We start from the raw sequence: 12,939 nt of genomic DNA, 5'->3' as shown, positions 1-12,939 counted from the left end.
AACGATTCTCGATTCCAATTCTTGGGGGTCACGATTGGATTAAAAATGTATTCTCATTACAAACTTATTCCCAATCAGTTTTTTATCAAACTTATTATTCATATTGTTTGTCATATTGTTGTCATATCTGTTCAAGTGTAGCCTATTTATTTCCAACAGCTCAAACAAAACATTATAGGCTATAATACAAGACAGGGTTGTGTAAAAAAACGTATTTTTTACAAGAATCGCAATTCTAGTATGAAAAAAAAGTATGTTCACAAAAAAAGGTTTACCTAACTTTGCTACTTCAGGGAAAACATGCACATATTATGTTACTATTTCTCTACTCCTTTATTTGCTCTTTCTTGTACTCTTTGTTCTGTCCCTTTGTTTGCTGCGCTTTTGTTGTTTTGAATGTTACGCTATCTATGTGCCGCTGCATTGTCTGTAAGGAAGCCAAACGAAAATAAGTTTTACTCTTATGTACCTGTACACAAGATGTAACCTTAAAGTCCAACCTTGAACCTTGTAATAGATTATTTTCCCCCCACACCTCGTGACAGGAGTCGAGGAAGAGGAGAAAGCGGCGGTAGGGCATTCGGAGGAACCCCGGGCGAGGAGCCCCGCCTCCGAAACAACTTTGGCGGAAACAAAGTGCGACGACGGCGCGTCTCCTCTGGAGGGCGATGCCGCCACCGACAGATCCCGAGAGCCCGCCCCCTCTTCATCGGAGGCCGGGGGGGTCGTGGAGGTGGCGGCGGGAGACGGAGGCGAGTCCAGCGGCTGCCACCCTCCCCTCCCCCGCACCCCGACCATGCGGGACCACCACCACCACTCCGCCACCAAGGTTAGAATAGTTTGGGATGTTTCATTATTGTTTAGTTTTAGTTAGTTTTAGTTTTAATTTTTTTAATTCAGTTAGTTTTTGTACATTTTTAGAGTGGGTTTGGTAGTTTATTTTTATTTATATATATATATATACGTTTTTGTTTTTGCTTTTCAATCCTGCACCTGACAAATAAATCCGTTGCAGGATTGAAAAAGTAAGTATTGTGTAATAAAGAAACTCAAGAAACGATAGCATTTCACAAAAAAAGAATATTCAGTTACAGATTAAGCTGATGAATTGACAACAATGTAAACCACACAATACAGTTTCAGTTTAGTCATCGTTTTTCCTTTTCTAGTTTTTACTTTGTTCCGTTAAAGAAAATGTTATTTAACACATTTTGGGCGGGAAACCCTTTTGGTGTTTTAAACATTATGTTATAATTTAGCTATCGAAAAGTTGCAGATCTACAAGCTCATAGCGCGCCACCGAGTAACGCGCTATGAGCTTGTAGGTCTGCTATTTTTTTTTAATCGTGAAAATATTTATTTCAGAAAACTGGAGGATTTAGAAGATTTTTTGAAAATTTTGAGGTCAGGCCTAAGTGGGTTGAAGTTTTAGTTTTAGTTTTTTTTTCATTCGTTTTAGTTAACTATAATATTGTCGTCCGTGTCCCTGAAGCAGCCGCAGCAGCAGCAGCAGCGTAAGGCCCGGCCGTGCTCGCTGCCCGTGTCAGAGCTGGAGACGGTGATCGCCTCGGCATGCGGCGAGCCCGAGACGCCGCGCTCCCACTACATCCGCATACACCACCTCCTCCACAGGTATCGCTTCAGGTTGGATACTGGGGTTCAGGGACCCCCCCCCCCAGGGGTCCTTGAGGGAGTTCTAGGGGGGGTCCCCTGCTAAATGATAGTTATAGGAACCAAATTTGGTTCCATTTATACACTCTCAGAGTTAAAATAACATCGATTTTATACGGTATAAATTGGGATCTCGGAGATAGAAATGCCATTACGTGGGGGTCCGTGTAGCCTAAATGCATGTCAAACTGGGGGTCCTTGGTTGAAAATCACTGCTCGAGCCGTCAAAATCTTCACTTGTGGCGGACAAAGTCAAAGTCATATGATTTGTCACACAGGTTACCGCAGTGAAATGTGTTCTCCGCATTTGACCCATCTCTTGGAGCGGTGAGCCGCAGCCAAGGAGCGGTGAGCTGCAGCCGTGCCGCGCTCGGGAATCATTTGATTAGTAGATTTGACCCCCCCCAATCCAACCCTTTGATGCTGAGTGCCAAGCAGGGGTCTTTGGTATGAGATCAAACCCACGATCTTCCAGTTTCAGGGCGGACACTCTAACCACAAGGCCACTGTCTGGGTGACTGTCCCTGGCATATCTCTTCAAACGGGGGTCCGCGGGCTAATTAGTGTCAATTTGGGGGTCGTTGACATGAAAAGGTTTGGGAACCAGTTGTATACTGTACAATTTACAATTTACAATTTAGGCATTTAGCAGACGCTCTTAATCCAGAGCGACTTACAATAAACAAGAACAAAAGCATGGGAATACATCACAAAAAAGCATTTATCATAAAACATGCGTAAGCTAAGAAAGTAACAGTGGAATATCTATATTATGAGACTATACATATAAACTATATATATATATACTACTATGCTATACATATGTACTATGGCGTGCTATGACTATTATACAATGCAATTATAGTGCTGTCTACATAACATGCTATAAGTCTGTATCAGATGCTATCTAAGTCTACAGAAATGCTATCTAAGGGGGTAGGGTAAGTGCTATGGGCCATGATGGAGTCTAAAAAGGTGGGTTTTCAGACTACGGCGGAAGATTGGGAGTGATGCTGCAGTTCTGACTGCAATGGGAAGTGCATTCCACAGTTTTGGAGCCAGAAGGGAGAAGAGTACTGTACGTCAATGATGATTCTGTTCTACAGGGCTTTCATAGAGTCTGTTATTATAATACACCACCTCCTCCACAGCCTGCCCTCCGCCCACAACGTGACGGAGGGGGGAGGAGACCAGGACGGGGAGGAGGAGCCAGACGAGGAGGAGGAGGAGCTGGCCTCCCCCACCTCCACCACCACCACCATAGGCCTGGACACCAGCTCCATCTCGCCCACGCTCAAACCCAACAAAAACAGAGAGGAGGAGGAGGAGGAGGAGGACGACACGACGCAGTCTCCTTCCCAGGTATACGTAGACACTGAGCAGTCAACACTCGCCAGGTCGGATTAGAGTTGTATTGAGCTGTAAACACGGTCTTTTAACACTTAGAAAAACGTAGCCTACCTTGAGGAGAATTCCATGCCTGAAGGCTTTCTTACCTTAATTTGTTAGTTGTTACCAAAGAGGTCCAGGTGTTATATTGTGCAAAAGTGCATTATTGGCTATTCCCCCTAATATAAGCCCTCAATGGGGGTTGGGTTTTTGTGCTAATTCGCTTATGTCCATCGAAATAAGTACTAAAGTGTGCCGCTTGGGACCCCTTTTGGTGTTTTAAAGAATGGGTTTTCAACAGGTGGTCCATGGACCACTGGTATTCCGTGAAGTTGAGAAACAATGCAATAAATGACGTGGTGACATATGATGACGCGTCGATGTTGTTAGCTACTGGAAAGTCTGAAAGACTCTTTCAGGGGCCACAAGGGGGCGCTCCACGGGCCGCAGATGGCCCGTGGGCCACTAATTGGGGAACCCTGCTTTAGCTATTGAAAAATAGCTAAAGCTTGTAGGTCTGCTATTTTTGAAAAATCGTGAAAATGTGCCTCATATCTTTGAATATATATTATTACAGAGTGAACATTTTAACTCAAATCTTTGCTTCTGGGAGGGGTCCCTGGAACAACATATTTTCAGATGGGGGGGGGGCGGAGGCATATTTAAATAAAATGGGGGTCCTTGACATTAAATATTGAGCACCACTGATACATAAGAAACATAAGGTTTTTTCAGAAAACTGTCAGGATTTTGAAGATATCTTTTTAAAATTTCGACATCAGGCCTAAATGGGTTAATTAACCCAGTTTGGTGTTAGCATTATGACATGCTTTAGCTATTGTAAAATCGAAGAACGACTGACATAGAAACATAGCTTTTTCAGAAAACTTTCAGGATGTAGCTAACATTTTTTAGAATCTGATCTCAGGTCAAAATGGGTTAACCTGGCGGTAAATGTGTTAACAGTGGAGTATGAACGGAGCCATATACGCCGTGTTTCCACTCCTCTCCACCAGGTGCCAGAGTGCCCCGGCTCCTGCTGCCGGGCGCGCACCCTGCCCCGCAGCCTCTCCATCGAGCGGCTGTCTGAGCTCAACCAGCTCCTGGAGGGGGGCGGGGGGGGCGACGAAGGAGGAGGAGGAGGTGGCAGGAGGAGGAGCGACGAAGGGGACGGCGGCGGCAGAGGAGGAGGAGGGGTCTGCAGACGAAGGGGCGTGCCCAGGGTGCCCGGCGGCGGCAGCGGCGAGGGGGGCAGCGAGTGCGAGCTGTGCGCCGACCGCTCCTGCTACAGCACGTCGTGCTACAGCACCTCCTGCTACAGCACCTCCTGCTACAGCACAAGGTTAGGATAGTTTTGGAGTGGTGCAGCCCACTCCAATAAGTCTGTCCGCTATGTCTGTATGTATGTATGTCCCTTTGTTTAGGGTACCAAAAGGTGCCAAAGTGGCGCTGTTGAGCTAGAAACAGAGAGAGAGAGAGAGAGAGAGAGAGTGTTGCACTGTTGCCTGCTAATTATAATGTGGAGCGTGAGAGAGACAGAGAGAGGGAGGGAGGGAGAGAGAATACCACTCTTACTTGTGTGAGAGAGAGAGTGTTGGCTGCTAATTCCCCCACACGGTAACTTCAGTTATTTCTCAACCGTTTCGGACCCGGGGCGGCTCGCCGGAACCGGGCCGGCACCCTGGGCGCGTTCCTGTGGGCCTGGAAGTTCCACACAGAATTGCACAATTTTTCATTATAGTTTTACGTTTTTGTTAGTTTTGACTTTTCGTTTTTCAGTTTTTAGAGCAGGTTTGCAAGTTTTTATTTAGTGTTAGTGTTAAGTTTTTAATAGTTTTAGTTTTTTTTGTCACTTGGACTCTCTGCACTTTATATTAATTCATTGTTTTGCACCTGTTTTGAACCTGTCCTAATGTTGTCACTGCACTATGTTGTACCACAAAACTAAATCCCTAAAATGTTTACATTGTCAACCCATTTTGGGCGGGAACCCCTTTTGGTGTTTTAACCATTATGTTATACTTTAGCTATTGAAAAATAGCAGATCATAGCCTAGCACCGACTGCCGTGCTACGAGCTTGTAGGTCTGCTATTTTTGAAAAATCATGAAAATGTATAGTGCAAATCTTTGGATATATATTCTTAATGACCGAATAGAACATTTTCAACTTAAATCTTTGCTTCTGGGAAAACATATTTTCAGACGTGGGTCGGCGGCCAATTACATATCTTTTTGGGGGTCCTTGACATGAAAAGGACTGACATAGAAACATGGATTTTTCAAGAAAACTATCAGGATTTAGAAGACATTTGTATCGAATCTGTTCTCAGGTCTAAATGGGTTTCTGATTCTGCTTCTATGATAACCTTGTCGCCATACAGCAACAACTCGGGCGGCGGCGGCCCCGAGGGGCGGGGCCGCGCCTGCAGCGGCCACACACGCCTCTCGTCGGTGGACAGCGCCCGCCTCTCCGAAACGAGCACCGTCTTCTCCTCCCAGGACGAGGAGGAGGAGGAGGACGACGACGACGAGGAGAACAACAGCGCATTCGAGTCCCTGCAGGCCGACCCGTCCCCGGGAGGAGGAGGAGGAGGAGGAGGAGGAGGGAGGTGCCGAGAGGGGAGCGGAGCAGGAGGAGAAGAGGCGTGCAGCGAGAGGAACGGCGTTGGTAAGGGCCATGCAGGGACGTGCACACATAGACATCAAAAGGGGGGCTTCATATCAGCCCCCCTGCCCTTTTAACCGTCTGTAAAAACAACTGCCCTTTCCAGACCCAGGAATGCGGCATTTATGGTGAAAGAAATGCAAATGCCACTCCTTTCCATGCCATGCCAGAAGGCAGCATTCAGGAGAATTGCTTTTTTCTAAGTCTCCTGAACTTGAACGCAGTATTTTGCGTTGAACAACAAAAAAAAAAATGTTTCGAAATCCATGTCGTACACCCAGAAAATAGCTGATCTACAAGCTTGTAGATCAGCTATTTTCGCTATTTTTGTCCAAAAGTGCCCTCTTAGAGGATTTCAGCTCCTGACAAAAATGCTAGAACAGTGGTTCCCCAGGGGTCCCTGAGAGCGTTAAATAATAGTTAAAACCAAATGGACCCTTATGGGTCTGTAACTCTTAGTGTACAAATGGAACCAAATGGACCCGTTATGGTCCATTTGGTTCCATCTGTACACTCAGAGTTAAAATAATATATGATTCCTAGCTATTAATATGCATAGCGCGACCTCAAATTAAGGATTTATTAACCTCTAAACATCGTCCTTTATCTCAATCTGAGCCCTAAAATGCTTTAGATCGAATTGAGTGTGTGCACGTGCACGGGGATATTTTGGATATTCGATGACTATATCGGCTCAAAATGGGTTAATTATATCTATGGGGCACACACAAAGTTGTGCATAGCAGGGGCTAGCACTCCTCAAATAAATCACAGACCCCTCCCACGCATTAGAATGTCCTGATAATGCGTGAGGGGGGGCGTGATTTATTTTTGGGAGAATGAAGCACATTCCACGCCGCGTTGTTGGACCCCATCTTGTTCATCATGCCTTCCTTCCACTCTCTGGGAAAAAGCTTGAGATGGGTTTTTTTAACGCGGTGTGTCTCTGTCTTATTAGCTGCATAGAAATGTAGGTCACGTACGCATTTCACGCAGTCTTCTGCCGTGCAAACCACCAAGGCTCCCTACGAGCTTTGTAGATACTTCATACTTTGTAGATACTGCTTTCTTCCCTGGTGATATGCCAAGCGATGCCAAGCCATCTTTGTCGCTATAATAAGCAACTTTTCAGACTAGTAACTCTCTCTCTCTCTCTCTCTCTCTCTCTCTCTCTCTCTCTCTCTTTTTCCAACTGCAGCAACTTTTGGAAAGTGAATCAAATGCTATAAAATCTCTGGCACTTCTGCCTGTTTTGTGAGCTTCATCAGTGGTATAGCCAGCTCTCAGCTCAGAAGGCACAGGCAGCAGCAATGCAAATTTATATACGTTGTCGTGCTGCTGGTTGTGTAGAAGTGTGGGTATAAAGATGAGGCACGACAAGGATTCCAGGTTCAGTCAGTAGAATGCAGTTTGTGTGTGCGTGTGTGCGTGCGTGTGTGCGTGCGTGCGTGCGGGTGTGCGTGCGTGCATAGGCGGCGTGTGCATTTTACCTTTAGGTAGGCTAGAATTGCGTGGGGGCGGGGGGGGAACTCACGCGTCGACCCGATTCGATCAATGTATTTTCCAATCTCGTACACCATTGCTCACGAAAGCAAGACCCTTGACCCAATTATAGCCACTGCATCTAGCTTTTAATTAAAGTAAACGTAGTAGGAAAAGGAACAGTTCTGTTCCACGGACATGCATGGCGCTCTTCACAGACGGCAGCCTCTCCGTTGCAGGGGGTGCTGACAGCCGACTCACACAGCTTCTTCTTCTGAATTACTTTAGGCTGTCTGCAGCTCTGCAGCATACTGTGCGAATAACCACATAAGTGCCTTAAACCAAATGAGTGCTGGTTATTCTCTCCTTTTTTAGAGAATGTCTTGTAAAGTCAACTGTGTTTCTCTCAGGCCTCACCCCTCCTCCCATCTGCAATGTCCCCACCCTGAGGCCCGGCCATGAGTCAAACCATTTCCCCACCGCCACCGACCCTGCATTACCTCCAAGTAAGAACCTCCACACTGTGTGTCTTACTCTGGAAGCACCTCCCTCCCTGTGTGTGTGTGTGTGTGTGTGTGTGTGTGTGTGTGTGTGTGTGTGTGTGTGTGTGTGTGTGTGTGTGTGTGTGTGTGTGTGTGTGTGTGTGTGTGTGTGTGTGTGTGTGTGTGTGTGTGTGTGTGTGTGTGTGTGTGTGTGTGTGTGTGGGTGGGTGGGTGCGTGTCTGTGTGTCTGTAGTGTCTGTGCACGTGCACCCATACACTCTACATGTCGAAGTGTCCTTGGGCAAGACACTGAACCCCAAATTGCTCCCGATGTGCTGGTTGGTATACCTTGCATGGTTTCCGCCGCAATCTGTGTATGAATGTGTGTGTGAATATATAAATGCACTAGGAATTTGTGGAGGGCAGCGATCCAGGAATCCCGAGTTGGTGTTGGCTAGACCTCACTCTCGCAGCAAGAAGATAAATGCACCATTTACCATTTTACCACGTGTCTGTGTGCATGGGTGTGCGTGTATGTGTGCATGGGTGAGTGTGTCTGTGTGCATGGGTGTGTGTGTGTGTGTGTCTGTGTGTATGTGTGCATGGGTGAGTATGGGCCGTGCAGAGACCACTGAAGTGCGTGCGTGCGTGCGTGCGTGCGTGCGTGCGTGCGTGCGTGCATGCGTGCGTGCGTGCATGTCTGTCCTCCTCCCTTGCAGGTACATCCCACTCCTCTTTACTTTGCCACCATTCCTTCTGTTCAATCCACCCTGACCGCCTCTTGTTGTTCCATTGTTTCAATAGAACATGGGTTTTCAACCAGTGGTCCTTGAGGGGATTCCAGGTGGTCCCCAGCTAAATGATGGAGAGTTAACCAAATGGACCCTTCTAGATCTTTAACTCTTGAGAGTAATCTGCATTACTTAATTTACAAGAAGTCTACGCAATTAGAGAATGTAAAATAATTGTCATTTTGATCAACGTTTGCCTGTTATCTCTCCTAATGATACCAACGTCAATACAGCATGGAATTGTGGACAGAATCGTATCCAACGATAACAGCATACTATTTAGTCTAAGCATTGCTACTCTTTCCCCCTGCATCCAGAGGAGCATGGTGCTCCTGTGGGTATTGGTGCAATGCCGGTCAAAGAGAGAGCAAACGGCCTGTACAGTAGTTAAGTCATCCTGCTGAGCTCGGGGGTTTCTCTGGCGGAGTGGGCAGCGTTTCAAATCTCAGGGCTAAAAATAGAGCTTCGAAGCATCTCTCGTCTCTCCCGGGGGAGAGATACTGAGAGCCCAGATCAGATCTGCCACCGTCAGAACATCACCACCACCGCCGCCCCAAGACACTGACACCACCGTCAGAACATCACCACCACCGCCCCAAGACACTGACACGGACTCACCGTCAGAACATCACCACCACCGCCCCAAGACACTGACACGGACTCACCGTCAGAACATCACCACCACCGCCCCAAGACACTGACACGGACTCACCGTCAGAACATCACCACCACCGCCCCAAGACACTGACACGTCAGAACATCACCACCACCGCCCCAAGACACTGACACGTCAGAACATCACCACCACCGCCCCAAGACACTGACACGTCAGAACATCACCACCACCGCCCCAAGACACTGACACGTCAGAATATCACCACCACCGCCCCAAGACACTGACACGGACTCACCGTCAGAACATCACCACAACCACCGCCCCAAGACACTGACACGGACTCATCAGAACATCACCACCACCGCCCCAAGACACTGACACGGACTCATCAGAACATCACCACCACCGCCCCAAGACACTGACACGGACTCACCGTCAGAACATCACCACCACCACCGCCCCAAGACACTGACACGGACTCATCGTTTGTCTCAGTGACCGGTTCGTTGGCCCCTGCTTTACCCCCCCCAAGGTGGACAAATAGCTCGACATTATACACACGCTGGAGGTATTTTTTGATTCTAACACTTTCTGTCAGAAGCCAGTGGATTTCCCGCAGTGAGGGCGATATCTCTCTCTCTCTCTCTGTATCTCTCTCTCTCTCTCTCTTTCTCTCTCTCAATTCAAAGTTGTCAGGATACCAGGAAGCCTGAACCCAAATGCAGAGTCTCAAGACAGTAGATTCAAAATAAACTTATTTATTAAAGCATGAGGCAGTGACAAACAAAACTCAGAAGATCCAAAAAAGTCCAAATGCTCTAAATGCCAAAATGCTAAAACTTTAGAAGCACAATGCAAAGCACAGAAAACATAGTCCAAAATCAACAAGTCCAAAATCAAACCTTCACAGGATTGGAGCACAAAACAAGGAACCAGGAACAACGGAACATACAGGACTGCTCAGGGGAAAACAACATATGTACTGACAAAGAGTGTAAGCAGGGAGTCCAGTTATATAGGGAGGAGGTTAATGGCAAAGTGTTCACAGGTTTGTAATGGGAAGCACTGCTGGGCTGATGAGGGACTGTGAGCAGGTGTGTGGCAAGGACTGAGGGTAGGAATGGAGAGTGGGAGTGGCTGACGGGGAGATATGGTCTGCAGACCGTGACAGTACCTCCCTCTTAAGGGACGGCTTCCAGACGTCCCACCACGCTGGCCCGGAACACAGAGCAGGGTGGGCGGAGGGGGTCTGGAGGAGGGAGACTGAGGCAGAGAAGGTGATGTCAGGGGGGCGGCCAGGACGCTGAGGCCAGGCGTTAGGCGGACGGCCTGGGGGCTGAGCCGATGAGTCAGGCGGACGGCCTGGGGGCTGAGACAAGGCAGAGATGCCATCTGGCGGACGGCCTGGGGGCTGAGACGAAACCGAGATGTCATCTGGTGGGCGGGACGAGGCAGAGGACACGCGGTCTGGAGGACGGTCGGGGAGCTGGGACCATGCGTAGGACCTTGGAGGAGACGCCGGGGATGCCTCCGACAGAGGCGGAGCTGTAGACACAGGAGGTGGGGCTGCAGGCGGAGCTGCAGGCTCAGGAGGTGGGGCTGCAGGCGGGGCTGCAGGTCGAGGAGGTGGGGCTGCAGACGGGACTGCAGGCTCAGGAGGTGGGGCTGCAGACGGGGCTGCAGGTCGAGGAGCCGGGGCTGCAGACGGGGCTGCAGGCGGAGGAGTGCTGGGCAGCGGAGGGCCGGGCAGGCTGGGCGGCGGAGAGCCGGGCAGGCTGGGCGGCGGAGAGCCGGGCAGGCTGGGCGGCGGAGAGCCGGGCGGGCTGGGCGGCGGAGAGCTGGGCAGGCTGGGCAGCGGAGAGCTGGGCAGGCTGGTCAGCAGAAAGCTGGGCAGTGGAGAGCTGGGCAGCGGAAAACTGGGCAGGCTGGGCAGCAGAAAGCTGGGCAGCGGAGAGCTGGGCAGCGGAAAACTGGGCAGGCTGGGCAGCAGAAAGCTGGGCAGCGGAGAGCTGGGCAGGCTGGGCAGCGGAAAGCTGGGCAGGCTGGGCAGCGGAAGGCCGGGCAGCGGAGGGCCGGGCAGCGGAGGGCCGGGCAGCGGAGGGCCGGGCAGCGGAGGGCCGGGCAGCGGAGGGCCGGGCAGCGGAGGGCCGGGCAGCAGAGGGCCGGGCAGCGGAGGGCCGGGCAGCGGAGGGCCGGGCAGCGGAGGGCCAGGCCGCGGAGGGCTGGGCCGCGGAGAGCCAGGCAGGCTGGGCGGCGGAGGGCCAGGGAGGCTGGGTGAGGAAGTGGGCTGAAGAGCAGGGGTGACCGGAGCGACCTCTCCAGAAGGTAACTGAGGAAAAGGTGCACCCCTACTCTCCCACCTGAAAAAAGCCATATACTGGGCAAATACGCGATTCAGCCTCCAATAAATAGCCAGTTGGTGAAGGAACTGAGGATCTTCCTCAAAGACATCCCTTGTAATCCCAAAGGCCCCATAAGAAAAGGGCAGATCAGCCATGTTGGACGGCTAAGCAGCTAGCTAAACACTGGCAAAAATCTAAAAAACAAAAACCGCTGTCTGCTGCAGGTCAGACTGGAGAGAAAAGAAAAAGCTTGGCTCTGCTGGGTTCAATATGGTCAGTACATACTGTCAGGATACCAGGAAGCCTGAACCCAAATGCAGAGTCTCAAGACAGTAGATTCAAAATAAACTTATTTATTAAAGCATGAGGCAGTGACAAACAAAACTCAGAAGATCCAAAAAAGTCCAAATGCTCTAAATGCCAAAATGCTAAAACTTTAGAAGCACAATGCAAAGCACAGAAAACATAGTCCAAAATCAACAAGTCCAAAATCAAACCTTCACAGGATTGGAGCACAAAACAAGGAACCAGGAACAACGGAACATACAGGACTGCTCAGGGGAAAACAACATATGTACTGACAAAGAGTGTAAGCAGGGAGTCCAGTTATATAGGGAGGAGGTTAATGGCAAAGTGTTCACAGGTTTGTAATGGGAAGCACTGCTGGGCTGATGAGGGACTGTGAGCAGGTGTGTGGCAAGGACTGAGGGTAGGAATGGAGAGTGGGAGTGGCTGACGGGGAGATATGGTCTGCAGACCGTGACAGTACCTCCCTCTTAAGGGACGGCTTCCAGACGTCCCACCACGCTGGCCCGGAACACAGAGCAGGGTGGGCGGAGGGGGTCTGGAGGAGGGAGACTGAGGCAGAGAAGGTGATGTCAGGGGGGCGGCCAGGACACTGAGACCAGGCGTTAGGCGGACGGCCTGGGGGCTGAGCCGATGAGTCAGGCGGACGGCCTGGGGGCTGAGACAAGGCAGAGATGCCATCTGGCGGACGGCCTGGGGGCTGAGACGAAACCGAGATGTCATCTGGTGGGCGGGACGAGGCAGAGGACACGCGGTCTGGAGGACGGTCGGGGAGCTGGGACCATGCGTAGGACCTTGGAGGAGACGCCGGGGATGCCTCCGACAGAGGCGGAGCTGTAGACACAGGAGGTGGGGCTGCAGGCGGAGCTGCAGGCTCAGGAGGTGGGGCTGCAGGCGGGGCTGCAGGTCGAGGAGGTGGGGCTGCAGACGGGACTGCAGGCTCAGGAGGTGGGGCTGCAGACGGGGCTGCAGGTCGAGGAGCCGGGGCTGCAGACGGGGCTGCAGGCGGAGGAGTGCTGGGCAGCGGAGGGCCGGGCAGGCTGGGCGGCGGAGAGCCGGGCAGGCTGGGCGGCGGAGAGCCGGGCAGGCTGGGCGGCGGAGAGCCGGGCGGGCTGGGCGGCGGAGAGCTGGGCAGGCTGGGCAGCGGAGAGCTGGGCAGGCTGGTCAGCAGAAAGCTGGGCAGTGGAGAGCTGG

The 12,939-nt window shown here is 50.7% G+C and overlaps 1 protein-coding gene across 1 annotated transcript in view; it reads left to right on the top strand.

The window, feature by feature from the left end:
• Positions 1–12,939, top strand: part of hecw1a (HECT, C2 and WW domain containing E3 ubiquitin protein ligase 1a) — a gene marked incomplete at both ends in the record, with an annotated part of 107,132 nt that overhangs the window by 67,342 nt on the left and 26,851 nt on the right. Inside the window, 7 exons of the mRNA XM_083777707.1 lie at positions 546–829; positions 1,493–1,657; positions 2,823–2,841; positions 2,936–3,033; positions 4,077–4,402; positions 5,443–5,729; positions 7,619–7,714. Of these exons, the coding sequence (XP_083633833.1) occupies positions 546–829; positions 1,493–1,657; positions 2,823–2,841; positions 2,936–3,033; positions 4,077–4,402; positions 5,443–5,729; positions 7,619–7,714 (1,275 nt within the window). The remainder of the gene's footprint in view (positions 1–545; positions 830–1,492; positions 1,658–2,822; positions 2,842–2,935; positions 3,034–4,076; positions 4,403–5,442; positions 5,730–7,618; positions 7,715–12,939) is intronic.

The sequence above is a fragment of the Protomyctophum parallelum genome, assembly GCF_964188405.1.
Source record: "Protomyctophum parallelum genome assembly, chromosome: 12".
NCBI classification, from domain to species: domain Eukaryota; kingdom Metazoa; phylum Chordata; class Actinopteri; order Myctophiformes; family Myctophidae; genus Protomyctophum; species Protomyctophum parallelum.
The sequence above is the reverse complement of the archived record's forward strand: the minus strand, read 5'-3'. Positions and strand labels throughout refer to the sequence as shown.